The sequence below is a fragment of the Dermochelys coriacea genome, chromosome 7 (assembly GCF_009764565.3).
Source record: "Dermochelys coriacea isolate rDerCor1 chromosome 7, rDerCor1.pri.v4, whole genome shotgun sequence".
NCBI lineage: Eukaryota > Metazoa > Chordata > Testudines > Dermochelyidae > Dermochelys > Dermochelys coriacea.
In genome coordinates, this window is record NC_050074.1 from 126,890,065 (window position 1) to 126,905,981 (window position 15,917).

Sequence of the window (15,917 nt, forward strand, 5' to 3'; positions counted from 1 at the left end):
CTTTCGTGGGTAAAAACCTCACTTCTTCAAATGCATGGAGTGAAAGTTACAGATGCAGACATAAATATACTGACACATGAAGAGAAGGGAGTTACCTCACAAGTGGAGAACCAGTGTTGACAGGGCCAATTCGATCAGGGTGGATGTAGTCCACTCCCGACAACAGCTGAGGAGGTGTCAATTCCAGGAGAGGCAAAGCTGCTTCTGTACTGAGCCAGCCACTCCCAGTCCCTATTCAAGCCCAAATTAAAGGTGTTAAATTTGCAAATGAATTTTAGTTCTGCTGTTTCTCTTTGAAGTCTGTTTCTGAAGTTTTTTTGTTCAAATATAACTACTTTCAAATCTATTATAGAATGTCCAGGAAGATTGAAGTGTTCTCCCACTGGCTTTTGTGTGTTACCATTCCTGATGTCCAGTTTGTGTCCATTTATTCTTTTACGTAGGGACTGTCCTGTTTGGCCAATGTACATGGCAGAGGGGCATTGCTGGCACATGATGGCATATATAACATTTGTAGACATGCAGGTGAATGAGCCTCTGATGGCGTGGCTGATGTGGTTAGGTCCTCTGATGGTGTCACTAGAGTAGATATGGGGACAGAGTAGGCAACGAGGTTTGCTACAGGTATTGGTTCCTGGGTTAGTGTTTCTGTGGTGTGGTGTGTAGTTGCTGGTGAGTATTTGCTTCAGGTTGGGGGGCTGTCTGTAAGCGAGAACTAAAATTCATTTGCAAATTTAACACCATTAATTTGGGCTTGAATAGGGACTGGGAGTGGCTGGCTCAGTACAGAAGCAGCTTTGCCTCTCCTGGAATTGACACCTCCTCAGCTGTTGTTGGGAGTGGACTACATCCACCCTGATCGAATTGGCCCTGTCAACACTGGTTCTCCACTTGTGAGGTAACTCCCTTCTCTTCATGTGTCAGTATATTTATGTCTGCATCTGTAACTTTCACTCCATGCATTTGAAGAAGTGAGGTTTTTACCCACGAAAGCTTATGCTCAAATAAATCTGTTAGTCTTTAAGGGGCCACCGGACTCCTTGTTGTTTTTGTGGATACAGACTAACATGGCTACCCGCTGATACTTGACACCATGCAAGGCACTAAATTTAGCTGTATGGAGTGGAAATCCATCTACCTCAACAAAAAACTCGCACAGATACAGACAGACATCATCTTCCTCTCCAAGTGCAAACAGATAGACGTCATACCAAATGGACTGAAGGTAAAAAATCCATTGCAATCGATATACTACTCTGACTATGATGAGAGACTGTGCCACATACTCTCAAAGAGACTGAGGAACCACCTGATCAGTATCCTGTACAGCAGACAGGAGAAGATCAAGAATGCGTTCTCAAAACTGGAGATTCTCATACAAAACCAGCCTTCCACACAAACTTCCGCGTGGTTGGACTTTACAAAAACGAGGCAAGCCATTTACAATACACACTTCACTTCTCTACAGAGGAAAAAGGAGAGTAAGCTATCTAAACTCCTACATGCCACAGGGAGCTACAACGGTGGTACCCTCAACTCACCTAACAATATTGTTAATCTATCCAACCACACACTTAACCTGGCGGAAGAGTCTGTCCTATCTCGGGGTCTCTTATCTCTTTCTGCTCCACCAGCCCCCACGAACATGATACAGTTCTGCGGTGATCTGGAAGCCTACTTTCATCATCTCCGACTTAAGGAATATTTTCAACACACCATGGAACAGTGCACTGACCCACAGGAACCCTCCTACCAACACTACAAGAAGAAGAATTCTGTGTGGACTCCTCCTGACGGTCGAAATGACAGACTGGACTTCTACACAGAGTGCTTCCACGGATGTGCACAGGCTGAAATTGTGAACAAACAGCATCACTTGCCCCATAACCTCAGCCGTACAGAACGCAACGCCATCCACAGCCTCAAAAACAACTTTGACATTATAATCAAATGGGCTGACAAAGGAGGTGCTGTAGTCATAATGAACAGGTCGGATTATGAACAGGAGGCTGCCAGGCAACTCTCCAACACCACATTCTACAGGCCACTATCCTCCGACCCCACTGAGGAGTACCAAAAGAAACTACACCATCTGCTCAAGAAACTCCCTGCTACAGCACGGGAACAAATCTACACAGACACACCCCCATAGCCCCGACCAGGGGTATTCTGTCTGCTACCCAAGATCCATAAACCTGGAAACCCTGGATGCCCCATCATCTCAGGCATTGGCACTCTTACAGCACGATTATCTGACTATTTGGACTCTCTCCTCAGACCCTACACTACCAGCGCTCCTAGCTATCTTCGAGACACTACCGACTTTCTGAGGAAACTACAATGCATTGGTGATTGTCTACAGCCAAGCCCTAAGATACAACCGAATTCGCTCCAATCCCTCAGAGACAAAAACCTACAAAATCTTTATCAAGCATTCTTGGAACTACAATACCCACCTGGGGAGGTGAGGAAACCGATTGACAGAGCGAGATTGGTGCCCAGAAATCACCTACTACAGGACAGGCCCCACAAGAAAAATAACAGAACACCACTGGCCATCACGTACAGCCCCCAGCTAAAACCTCTCCAGCACATTATCAACGATCTACAACCTATCCTGGAAAATGATCCCTCACTCTCACAGACCTTGGGAGACAGGCCAGTCCTCGCTTACAGACAGCCCCCCAACCTGAAGCAAATACTCACCAGCAATTACACACCACACCACAGAAACACTAACCCAGGAACCAATACCTGTAGCAAACTTCGTTGCCTACTCTGTCCCCATATCTACTCTAATGACACCATCAGAGGACTCAACCACATCAGCCACGCCATCAGAGGCTTATTCACCAACATGTCTACAAATGTGATATATGCCATCATGTGCCAGCAATGCCCCTCTGCCATGTACATTGGCCAAACGGGACAGTCCCTACGTAATAGAATAAATGGACCCAAATTGGACATCAGGAATGGTAACACACAAAAGCCAGTGGGAGAACACTTCAATCTTCCTGGACATTCTATAATAGATTTGAAAGTAGTTATATTTGAACAAAAAAACTTCAGAAACAAACTTCAAAGAGAAACAGCAGAACTAAAATTCATTTGCAAATTTAACACCTTTAATTTGGGCTTGAATAGGGACTGGCAGTGGCTGACTCAGTACAGAAGCAGCTTTGCCTCTCCTGGAATTGACACCTCCTCAGCTGTTGTCGGGAGTGGACTACATCCACCCTGATCGAATTGGCCCTGTCAGCACTGGTTCTCCACTTGTGAGGTAACTCCCTTCTCTTCATGTGTCAGTATATTTATGTCTGCATCTGTAACTTTCACTCCATGCATCTGAAGAAGTAAGGTTTTTACTCATGAAAGCCTATGCTCAAATAAATCTGTTAGTCTTTAAGGTGCCACCGGACTCCTTGTTGTTTTTGTGGATACAGACTAACATGGATACCCCCTGATACTTAAGTAGACAAGAATTTAAAAGTTTGGTCACAAAGGAGCTTGTGCAGGAATGATCAGAACTACAGACTAAGGAAACTAAAGGATGAAAGTTCTATGATGTATGCTCAAAAACCAAAGATAATACTATACTCCACAGTCATGTTAGAAAAAGTGAAGTAGTCATCTTTAAAGTGTTAAATGTAAGTTAAACAGATTAAAAAGAGCAAGGTGGGCTGTGCAACGTGTGGAAAACCAAAGAAACCTGATCGTGGTCTATGGCATTGTGCACAATATGCTACGGAAAGAAAGTTTCTTTACAAAAATGGAGTGAAATCAAAAGTTTTTTCCCTGTAGGAACTAGTGAGAATGTCAGAAAAGTGGAATAGTACACACACAAAAGGCTGGCTGTGTTTCCTGAAGGATACTAGACTGAGTGAAGGAATATATATTTTAAAAAACCTTGGCTAAAAATGCATGAAGAAAATGGCGGTCATAGCCTTGTATGATGAGGCTGTTGCACCAAAAAAACAAAGATAAAAGCATGCTGGGAAACAGCTGCCTGCAAGAATTCAGCCTGTACTGGGAAGAGTTCGTTGGGGCCAGGATTTTGCGTCCCATTGCTCTCTCATATCCTGCAAGTGAGAGAGCCAAGAAGTGTCAGCACTTTTGGGGGAAGGGGATTGCAGTGGGAGCAGCAGCATCAGATGCCCAAGGTTTCTGGAATCTCCTCTTCTCTGGGTGAGATATCGGTATTAGGGAGTGTGCTGTGGTGGGGAATGGATTAAGATCACCAGCACATTCTGCAGAGTCCTGGAGAAGCCACTTGTTCATTGTGATGATTTTCCATTGTTACCACCTTAGGCACCTGCTCTGTTTGTGACATGGGTATTAGTATGGAAATCTGATATCTTCCTAAAGCTAGGTGGTTTATAGTGTGGCTACAAGTGTTTATTTTCTGTTAAAATAAAAGGACTTTAACTCCAATTCTATAATGTTCAAACAGCCGTTCCAGCTGTATCCCAATTACAACAGGCTGTATGATCTCTTCCCAAAGTAACATTATTGGGTTATTTTTAAGTAAGCTGGTTTGCTGCTGTTTGAACATGGAGTCGGAAATCTGGGGCTGCTCTAGAATAATTCACAGCATAAAAGTAGGTACTTGGCCAAGAGAAAAAAAGTCTCAGTATTAGTCCCAACTGCTGTTAAGTAGCACCTAGTGCTCTTTGTAAGGGCTTGGTGGTTTTTGGCTGAGTGTGTGTGTCATTAAGAACCAGCTTTTGGCCAAAAGAAATAACATTTTCTCACCCAAAGACTTGTATGAGACCAGATGGCCCCAAGTGTCTGGAAGGAGGTTTTGGCAAACATGACGTTCTTGAAAGCAGGATTTTGCTAGGATTTATTCCTGATGAAACATAGCTGCTGGTTTGATGTAGCCAACTCGGATACATTTTTTCTTAGTTTCAAGTTGTGTTGTGTTATTACTCATTAAACAGACGCTACACTTGGCCTTATGTGTGACAAAGGGAAAGAGTCTCTGAGCCAAAGAGCTGACAACATTTTTAAACACCCGAGGACTGTTAAACAGGCAAATTTGATCAATTAATTTTTCGAAAGTGTGCCTTAAACTTTGTAAGAGCAGCAATGCTGCTTGCTGCGATGTGACCTTTCCTAGTCCTGTAGGAGTGGAAGGCTGTGACTCTGCCCTCTGAAGTCTTGCAAGACATGTTTGGGATGAGAGGGAGGGATTTTTCATTATGGAAATTTCCCCTGCTCTTCTATGTGAAATTGGCAATATTAAACTTCAGCTGGAAGGTTTAATAGCGTTGGATCGAAGTATGAGGTTACTTTACACTACAAGTTCTGCAGCAGGTCCATTATTGTTAGGGTAAAGGTATGCTAGCTGCTTTCCATGTATCTAGAAGAACGGTCTCTGCCCTGACGAGAACACAGCCTGAAAGCGAAGAAGTGGCTGAGGGCTAGGGGAGAGGAACGCCACAGATGAGTAGGTGCACACACTCACTGTAAATGCCCCTCACACCTACTGGTTGTTACTGGCTAATTGCTTGTAGGCAGCATGATAGAAGTGGGTGTAAATGAGACATTTGAATGATGGGAGAGGGGGCCTGGAGTATTAACTCAGGAAGGTCCATTCCTTGCATGGGGCAGGATGGACGAGAGCACAGAGAGTGGTAGAGGAATCGGAGTAACAAGACTGGCCTCATGGGAAAAGCCAAGGGGTGAGGAAGGTTATGCAATAACAGACAGAATCAGTTACCAGACTGTGCTTAAGAAAACTGCATACCAAAGTTTCACACCAGCAAGACTTTTGGGGACCTAGCTGCTACACTCCTGGAGGCCATGTCTCTCTGAAGAGGAGAGGCTGTTCTTTACTTAGTCTTAAGTAATACACTGGAATTAATTCAAGAATTAACAGTAGTCCTGTCACTAAGTAACAGTGACTACAGCAGAGATGGATCCAACATACAAGGGGGAGGGAGGAAACCAAAAAGTGACACAGTGACTCGGAACTTTAGAAAGGGAGATTTCAATAAAATGTAAAGGCCAGTCAGAAAAGGCCCTAAAGTTAAAAATAAAGTAAAGTAAAATCCTTAGCTGTGGCTCGGATGCTATTAAAAAAACAAAAACCAGTCATCTCAGAAGGCATGTGTGCTACTGAAAAAAAGTGAGCCAGGAAATCAAAGAGTAAACCAGTAGAACTAAAGGGCAGGTTCAAGAGGCTACTGATGCCAAACAAATCCTTCTACATTTGGAAGTGAACCCCAGTAAAGCTATGAAACAGGAGCATAAATTACAGCGGGCAGTGTGCCAGAGGGAAGTTAGGGAGGCCAAGGTGGCTTTCAGACAGCAAGGAGCTAAAGGTATAAGAGCAAATAAATGTTTCAAACTTATCAGAAACAGGAAGCCTACAAAAGAATCTGTGCAGCTGCTTGATCATTGGGGCTAAATGGAGCAATTAAGGAAGACAAAGACAGTACTGGGAGATGGAATAATTTCTTTGCAGGAGTCCTCATCACAGGGGAAATTCCATGCCCGGCCTGCTGTTTTATAATAAGGAAGATGAGGTTCTTGCAGAGACTGAGATGTCAGAAGAAGGGAGGTCCTTGAAAAAGAAGTAGGTCCCCAGGCCAGAACGGTCCAGCCAAGGGTTCTGAAGGAGCCAAAGTATGAAGTGGCTAAACTGCTAACTAAAATCAGCCCCTGTTCCAGGGGCTTGGAGGGTAGCTAATGTTGAACCTGTATTTAAAAAAACGGCTCTAGGGCCAATCCAAGGAGTTGCAGACTCCGAATCCTTAGAGTTGTAGCTGGCAAACTGACTGACCCAATTATTAAAAACAGAATAAATTAAACACCTAAAAGGTCATGCTGCAAGCGGGTCTGACAGTGCAGTTTCAGCCAAGGGAAACTGCCTCTCATTAATCTGTTACGATTCTCTGATCAGGTCAGAGGGTTGCGGATAAGGAAGAACCACCTGACATAACGTATCTGGACTTTCAAAAGGCCTCCAACAAGGTGCTGCACATCAGGAAGCCAAGGGGCTAAGTCCCCATGGGGTCTGAGGGTTGTATTGTCCTGGCTCAGAAACTGGCTAGGAGACAGCAAAGTGCAGGAGTAAATGGTCTCTTTTCACCATGGCAAAAGGTGCATAGAGGGGGCCTCAGAGTTCCATATTGTGTTGTTTAATATATTTTTTAATTATCTAAAGGGGTGAGCAGCAAGGTAGCAGCATTTCCAGATGACGCAAAGTTACTCAGGTTGGTCAAATCCAGAGAAAATTATGAGGAACTTCAGAGGGACCTGAGCAAGTTGAGGAAAAGGGAACACCCAGAGGCAAATGAAGTTCAGCAATGATAAACGCAAGTAATGCATTTATTGGAGAGAAAAAATTAAACTACTCCTACACCAGCGTTCTAAATTAGCTGTATCAGTTCAGGAAAGGGACCAGGATTTCACTGCAGACAACACAATGGAGAGCTCTGCGTAGGTGCGAGCAGAAAAGCTAATGAGATTCATAGATTCATAGATTCATAGATACTAAGGTCAGAAGGGACCATTCTGATCATCTAGTCCGACCTCCTGCACAGCGCAGGCCACAGAATCTCACCCACCCACTCCTATGAAAAACCTCACCTATGTCTGAGCTATTGAAGTCCTTAAATCATGGTTCAAAGACTTCAAGGAGCAGAGAAGCCTCCCTCAAGTCAACCATGCCCCATGCTACAGAGGAAGGCGAAAAACCTCCAGGGCCTCTCCAATCTGCCTTGGAGGAAAATTCCTTCCCAACCCCAAATATGGCGATCAGCTAAACCCTGAGCATATGGGCAAGATTCACCAGCCAGATACTACAGAAAATTCTTTCCTGGGTTACTCAGATCTAATATCAAATATCCCATCTCAGGGGATTAGTCCTATTTACCCTGAATATTTAAAGATCAATTACTTACCAAAATCCCATTATCCCATCATACCATCTCCTCCATAAACTTATCAAGTAGAATCATAAAACCAGATAGATCTTTTGCCCCCACTGCTTCCCTTGGAAGGCTATTCCAAAACTTCACTCCTCTGATGGTTAGAAACCTTCGTCTGATTTCAAGTCTAAACTTCTGGTGGCCAGTTTATACCCATTTGTCCTTGTGTCCACATTGGTGCTGAGCTGAAATAATTCCTCTCCCTCTCCTGTATTTATCCCTCTGATATATTTATAGAAAGCAATCATATCTCCCCTCAACCTTCTTTTAGTTAGGCTAAACAAGCCAAGCTCCTTAAGTCTCCTTTCATAAGACAAGTTTTCCATTCCTCGGATCATCCTAGTAGCCCTTCTCTGTACCTGCTCCAGTTTGAATTCATCCTTTTTAACATGGGAGACCAGAACTGCACACAGTATTCACAGAGAGAGAGCCAGGCTCAGACAGGCCCACAGAGTATGACAAACATACTCTGACACCCCATCACAGGTACACACATCCCTCTTCCCCTTTCCACCACACAGACCTGGACCCCCACGAGAGGCCCTGAGTAATGGAGGAGTCCACAATCATTCACAGGAAGAAATCAAGAGCAGTTTTGCTCCTTCCTCCCAGCCCCATGTGGCTCCTTTTCTCCTCTCTCTGCTGTAACCTGGCCAGCTCACACTCTGGCTCTCCCTGTGACCAGCAGAACTGCACCCAGCCCTCATGACCAGTGTCCGTATGGGTGTGAGGTGTCTCTGGCCCTGTAGCCAAGAATAGTTTAAAGGAACAAATTAAAGTCTGAGCCAGAGAGCTCCCCCGGTGTCTGGGTTTGCACAGTCAAGTGCAAAAGCCAACTCAGTTCACTGACAGCCCAGCCTCCTGATGTGGTCACCTAAAAAGGCACTTTGCAGGGAGAGAGAGGCTTTGGAGAGCTAACAGTGGTGGGGCCCCAAATTTCCATAACAGTAGAAACCAACAGTCAGAAGCTGAGGATTAGTGCTGGTCACTAATGCCTCTCTGGGGGCCATGCTGTATGCTGGGTTAACCCTTTCCAAGCCACGACTCTGGGGTCTTTCCAGCTGCAGTCAAGAGGAGTGCCAGCCCCAAAGGACTCTGGCTATGGAGCGGTTAATGTCATCTGCCCCAGCTCATTGGCCCTTGACAAATGCCATACACAAGCTCACCGAGCTAACCTTGTCCTTCCTCTCCCAGTCCCCTCCTGCTGATTGCCCAAACCCACCTGGAGCCTCTTGTCTCAGATTTACCTTTAAGCTCTTTAGGACAAAGCTGTCTTTTATTCTATGTCAGGTAGTGCCCAGCATAATGAGGTCATGATCGACTGCTACCATAATGCAGATAATAATAAATGTGGCTGTCCAGCCTAATCCAACCTGGACAGCTACTGCTACAGTGCATAAGGAATGGGATGGGGAATGACACAGAAAATACTATAATGCCTTTTAATTATTGGTGCAGCCTCAGCTGGATACTGTGTACAGGACCGGTCACTCATTTGAAAACATATACTGCAAAATTAGAGGGGATTCAGAGAAAGCCCTAATAACTTTTGTTGCCTCTTGGAAAACTCTTAGAAAGGAGATGAATAAACAGGGACTTCACAAAAGTTCATAAAATAAAGGATGTTATAGAGAAGATAGATTCTGTGTGTCTGATAATACAAGAACAAGGGCACAGTCAGTGTAATTAACAGAAAGCAAATTCAAAACTGATAAAAGGAAATATTTTTCCACATAATGTGTAATTAGTCCATGGAACTTACTGCCACCTAAAGTCATAGAGGTCACAAACTTAGCAAAATTAAAAATGAGATTGTACATTTATATGGATAATAAGAATAATCAGAGTTATAGCAATTAAAACTAACCCACTTTGGAAGGGATATTACGTCTTGAACACCAGGGCGTAAGCCGATCTCTTAACTCTTAGGCCCCCGAGGCGAGCTAATGCGGTGGGGGGAGAGGGGAAATGATCCCAAATCTGCCTAATGTGAAGTTTCTTGCACCTTCATCTAGGGCATCTGGTTCTGGCCACTCTCAGAGACAGGAGCTGGACTGGACGGACCTCAGGTCCCACCTAGCCTGGCAGTTCCTGTGTTGCTCTCCATAGCTCTCTTTCCTTTGGTTTGGAGCTGGCGGGTTTCCCGGCTCAGTGTCCACTGGGGAGGGGAGTTGTCAATGCTCAGTCCCCACTCTAGACCGTCTGTCTCAGGCTCCTACTTCATCGAGAGTAAATATTCTCTCGTTCCTCTGCTTCGGCAGCAGCTGAACGTCACTGAACCCAGATCTCCTCCAGGAGGGCACTGGTGCTTCCTACGCAGATCCCAGCACAGCATCAGACCCAGCCCTCATGCCCCACCCATTTGAGGAAGAAGCAGTAAAAGAAGCACAGAGGCTTAACAAAACTGTCTAGATTTCATCCCCAGGAAGCGTGGATCCTGGCTGTTCCTCTCCCCTTCCTTCTTATTAAGGAGATAAGGAGGTAGCTGTAGGGCGCAAGGGACTTAGTGGGTGCTGTCGGATGGGGCCAGCCATCCCCAGCTGGCTCAGAATGCTGCACAATAGGGACATTTCCAAAATACTCGGCTCTGCCGTTCAGCCTGTGCTGTGCAACCTTTCTCCCAGCCAGGTAACACTGCGTTGCTTTCCACTGGGGTGCAGGGGAGCCCGTTCCCCCTCGTAAGTGCTTTGTTGTTTGCTTGTGTTGTTGTCTTGTGCACACAGCAAAGATCTGTGGTCCGGGGGCGAGAGGGGTAAGAGGGATATGGGTAGAGCAGGGCTGGGCAGTCTGGTAATTCTCAAGGCTGAGCACGTTAGAGTCCTGATATGCCTAGAGGAGAACTGACCACCCTCCCGCAGCACGCTAGTGAGTTACGTGGGCTCTGTCCATGTCCAGCGCTAGCCCAGCTTGCACCTACCCGCGAGTGCTCATGATATTCAGCTTTTCCCAGTGAACCAGGTTCAGTCAAGCCTAAGGCTTCAGTTTGCCAGTGGATTACTGTGCGGTGACCTAACCCACTCCTCATCCAAGAGGGCTGTGCTCCCAACCAGGATCAGGATCAGGGCCCAGGCCCTCTTCATCCTCACCACTGTTCAGAAGCATCAGCAGATTCCTGCCATCTGGCCAACAGAGAGAAGGGCCCTGCAGGAGGGTCTCATTCGCTCACTGAAAGCAGGGGGAGGGAAGGGCTCCCGGGTACCTAAACAGGCACCTTTCTCCTTCAGGCCAGGTACGGCTTCTCCTTGTAGCTGCCTGGCTTGTTCTTTCCATGGCAGCTTAACTCAAAGGCTCTGGGAAGAAGGAAAGTGAACCGATCCCCCTGATATTGCAGCCCAAGCAAGCACAGAAGCCCCGGCTTCAGGGCAGCCTGACCACCAACCCAGGGGGCACAGCCTCCGCCAAAGCCTTTCCCTCAGGCCTGATAATGCCTCTGCCTTCTCACACCCCATGAAGGGATGTAACCCCTTTGCTCCCAGCTGGGCAAGGGTTGGCACAATCGGTAACAGGTATAAAGCAAATCCAAGTGGCAGTCAGACGTTGCAGCGGGAGAGTAGGGTCCCCTGGTTATCACCATATCCTGTGTGGCATGGATCATTGCTGCACCTGCCTGTGACCAGAAGGGCCCAAGTGTGCTACTGAGCGCTAAGGAACCGAGACCAACGTTGCAAGTGCATTCACCCCTGGGAACCCAATGGGTGCCACAGGGGGGCTGGTTACTAAGAGATGAAGAGCACATGCAGCAGCTGCTGGTGGGCGCTCAGCATCTCTGAAGATCCATGCCCAGTATCTCACGTGGGGCACTCAGTCAAAGCAGCTTCTTTTGAAAACTTGGGCCCTAAAGTCAGAGCAAATTACCCAGAGTAGGAGCGAGAAAGAGACTCCCACAACTCCTGCAAGAAATCAGCCCAGTTCACTGGGAAAAGCTGGCAGCGGGGGCTCAGTGCAGGGGCCGGGGAGTCTGACGCTCGGCATGTTCTGTGTGAATCATGTCTCGTTTGACTGGGTGCTTTATCCCTCTTCCTCATCCTCTGCCTCCTGCAAGTTTTCTTAGATGGGGGCTCCAAGGCAGGGCACTGCCACAGTTCTTGTTTGTTATTTGTCCTACTTCCAAGGTCCACTCCAAGCCACACCTCCTATCCAGCTCCAGGCTGGTGCTAAGAGTGGGGGAGCTCTGGGTCAGTTTCTGTACCAGCCCAGATCACCCAGCTATGACAGTCCTGTGCTCTCCTGCTGCCTTTCTGCAACCCTCGTGCAGCAGGTTGGAGGTATCACCTCACAGCCTGCTGGCAAAAAGCTCGCTCGCGTTCTAGCCCGGAGCAGCCTGCCGCTGCTGTGGAGCTGTGCTTCCTGACTGGGGATCTCCTGAGGAGCCCATCTGGCAGAGAGAACGTGGGCCTAGGAAGGGACGTTTCGGTCCCTCAGCCTAGGGAGTCTCCCTGCTAAGGCCTGGGTGGAGGCAGATGCAGCCCAGAAGCCCCTCCCAGCTGCCGGGGATTCCATTCCTGTTCTGTTCCCTTTCGACAGGTAAATCGCACCTGGCCATCGTGCAGCGAGTGAACAACGAAGGGGAAGGAGACCCGTTCTATGAGGTGTTGGGGATCATCACGCTGGAGGATGTCATTGAAGAGATCATCAAGTCCGAGATCCTGGATGAGACAGATATTTACAGTCAGTGTCACAGACAAGATACTGTGATGAGGGGAACCAGGACAGGGGCTGAGATAGCTAGATTAGACAGACAGCTTGCTCAGCTTGCCCAGATAAACAGAGTCAGCCTGAGCAGCGAGGAATTAATTTCCTGAGGAGGGGAGTGTATCCATCCTACGCCACTACTCCCCAGTGGGCCCTGCATGTCCTCTACAACACAGAGCACTTGTCATGAAAATAACAAGCACAGCGTGAGACCCATCCTTGCCCTCCTGTGATTCTTGCACCTCACCTGCAGACGCTGTGTATAAGGTGCAGTCACACTGCATGTCACAGGCCCCTCTGCCTGGCGTGGTCCCTCAGCTGCATGAGAAGGGAGCGATGTAAGTGCTGACAGACTCAGCCCGGTGCTTTCACTGCACAGACTTGCAGGTATCAAGGGAAATACCTGAGACGGGGGTGGAAGCTCCATTGCTTGGCTCTTTTAGAACTGGACTGGCCGAGGCACGAGACAACAGCCTGAAGGGAACAATCCAGCCCTGGCAGCTGGGCGGTGGGGATGGACTGGAAGGGACCAAACAGGTCTAGATATTCCGGCTGCCCCTGTGGGTCTGGAGGCTCCGATCTCAGCTGTGCAGACACCATGGGGACGAGCACAGTGTAAATGTCTCAGGTGTCAGCTAGGCTGGTGTCATTTGAGGTTCAGTTTTGTTCCGAGCTGACCTTTAGTGGTCTTGTCCAAGGCACGTAACCTTGCAGCTCTCCACCTCTGCAGCAGACAACCGAAAGAAGGAGAGGGCGTTGCACCAAGGCAGGAAGCCACACGACTTCTCCATCTTCAGGCTCTCAGACAGTGAGATGAAGGTGAAGATCTCCCCTCAGCTGCTGTTGGCCGTGCACCGCTTCATGGCATCAGGTACCAGCTCCCCCTTGTGCTTCGTTGACAGATGCCCAACACCCCCAAGCACAAGCACCTGGGGACTCCCAGGATCTTCCCCACAGCACTGCCAGCTCTCCACCACCAGGGTCTTGTGCTCCGCTGTCTCTTGGATTTCATCCACTTCCTTCCCCTCCAAGGAGGGTGTTCCCCTTTCACCTCCTTCCTGGGGACTCAGACCCATGGGGGCCACAGACTCCCCAGTTCAGCGGGGTTGGATCTGGCTCCCAGTCCTGGCCCAGAGCGCCATGGGGGGACACTGTGCTGTGGAAGGCCCCATCACCTGAGTGAGATGCCAAACCAAGGCCCCCCTCTCTCCTGTCCCTGGTCATCTGCCTGGGTGAAGTTAAGATCCCCGAGCGCTTTGTTAGCAGCGTCAGAGGGAATGCCAGCATCCCGGCCAGTGTATCCTGACTGGGCGGAGTGAGCACACACACGGGGCGCTTGCACAGCCCTGCCCTGCTGGCTCTCCCATGCGTAAAGGGCCTTGGGATAGGTGGAGTCCTCTCCTCTCTTCCGCCCTAGACATAGAATCCTTCAAATCTCCCTGCCTCTCGGAGAACAGAGCATTCACCTACTATGGTGTCCCAGCCATCACGGCTGTCGTCTGCTCAGGTAAAGCCAGTGCTGGCCAGTCCTCAGCCTGGAGGGGCCACCAGAGAACAGGCTGCAGAGAATAACCCTGCTCTGGCCCCAGGAGATGGTGGCTGAGCAGACAGGGCCTGGGACAGCAGTGGTCGGGGCCAGGGTGCTGTCCCTGTTCAGTGGAGTTTCAGGCAATGTGAGGAGTCGCTCACTTGGCCTCGCAGCCAAGTACAGGGCCTCAGCCTCTGATCGGGGCTTCCCTCGCTGGCTGGGAATGGGCGACGGGGTGGATCACTTGATGATTCCCTGTTCTGTTCATTCCCTCTGGAGCACCTGGCATTGGCCACTGTTGGAAGACAGGATACTGGGCTAGATGGACCTTTGGTCTGATCCAGTAGAGCCATTCTTATGTTCTTATATTCTAAAGGTGATAGTCCTGCTCTGACACCATACGGGCTGAGTTAGATCTGATATAACAGGTAGATGGAGAGGAGGGGGCTCACAGACCAGGGTATGGGCAATCATGCCAAGTGGTCAGAGCAAGAGTCAGTAGCCAGGAAGTGGAGTCAGAGGTCAGGAAGCAGTGCCGAGAGTCAGAACCTGATTACCTGGAGCAAAGCAAGACTGGGAACAAGTAGACACAAGAGCTATCACAGCCATGGGAAAATGCTTTGAGCAGCCACAGAACTGCTGCTACTGCTGGGCTTAAACCCAGTCTGCCACTCACCCTCACCAAACAGTGTAGCCAATCGGGCAGCCAATACAGGCCAGCTGTGGTTGTTAGCTTGCCCATCAGCTGGCCCCGATTCCTGATTGGTGGTGTCACATGAAGACTTGAGGTGGGTGTTTTTGAAAGTGCTGCAATGTATTAGTGCATCTTGCAATCCTTGATTTTTGATAGGTTTTTCATTCCAAGGGTGAGGTGAGTGGGGTTACTGCTGTGAGGAGTGTGAACAAGGTAGGTTTGGAAAAGGGAGCAACCAGGTGGCAAACTTTCCAGCTTTTTATCTTCAAGGCACTTTACAAACATTCATCAGTCACAGCAGAATGAGAAACCTGATAGTTCCTACAGCAATGTTAGGCCCCTTGCTTGTGCATATAAGGCAGACTTGTCCCTGGAGAGTGAGTGTGATGTACTGGTTAGAGCAGGGGTCTGGGAGTCAGGACGCCCGAGTTCTGTTAGTGGTTTGGGGAAAGGAGTATGATGCAGTGGTGAGAACCAGGGGGTTGGGAGTCAGGACGCCTGGGCTGGAGCCCTGACTCTGGGAGCAGTGCTGCCTGGCAGTTAGAGCAGTGAACAGGGAGTCAGAAGACACCTACTGCCTTGTTTGTAACCTTAAGTAAATCACTTAAGTTTGTTGTGCCTGTTTCCGGCGTACGGCTACTGCAGTGACCAGTTAGTCAGTGTTTCTGAAGAGCTGTGAGCCCTAGGTTAAAAGTAAAGCATGGCTAATAGTGGAGACGTAATGCCTGATACAGAGAGCAGCTCCACGCGGTTAGTGACCAGCTGCAGGAGGTTACACCTGGGGCCTTGAACCGGCTGATAAGGAACCAACAGGAAACACTGGCCTAGGAATTGCCATGGAAAAAAAAAAACTGTAAAGAAAAGGTGAAGCGATTTCCTTTCTCTGCAGCGATAGCTCACTTGCCCTGAATACGGCTTCCCTGCCTGATCCAGGCCAGGAGGGCAGGTTCATGCTCAGCAGTGCACAGAGTTCAAAACACTCAGCCCCTTGAGGAAGGAACAGCTGCCCTGCCCATCTCTGTGCAGCCTTGGGCACAGCGCTGCAGAAACAGCCTTGGCAGGG

At 48.4% G+C, this 15,917-nt stretch overlaps 1 protein-coding gene across 1 annotated transcript in view; it reads left to right on the top strand.

The window, feature by feature from the left end:
- CNNM1 (cyclin and CBS domain divalent metal cation transport mediator 1) overlaps window positions 1-15,917 on the top strand; it is a 62,029-nt gene that overhangs the window by 30,568 nt on the left and 15,544 nt on the right. The window contains 3 exon segments of the mRNA XM_043519380.1: window positions 12,465-12,608; window positions 13,363-13,503; window positions 14,050-14,139. Coding sequence (XP_043375315.1) covers window positions 12,465-12,608; window positions 13,363-13,503; window positions 14,050-14,139 — 375 coding nt within the window.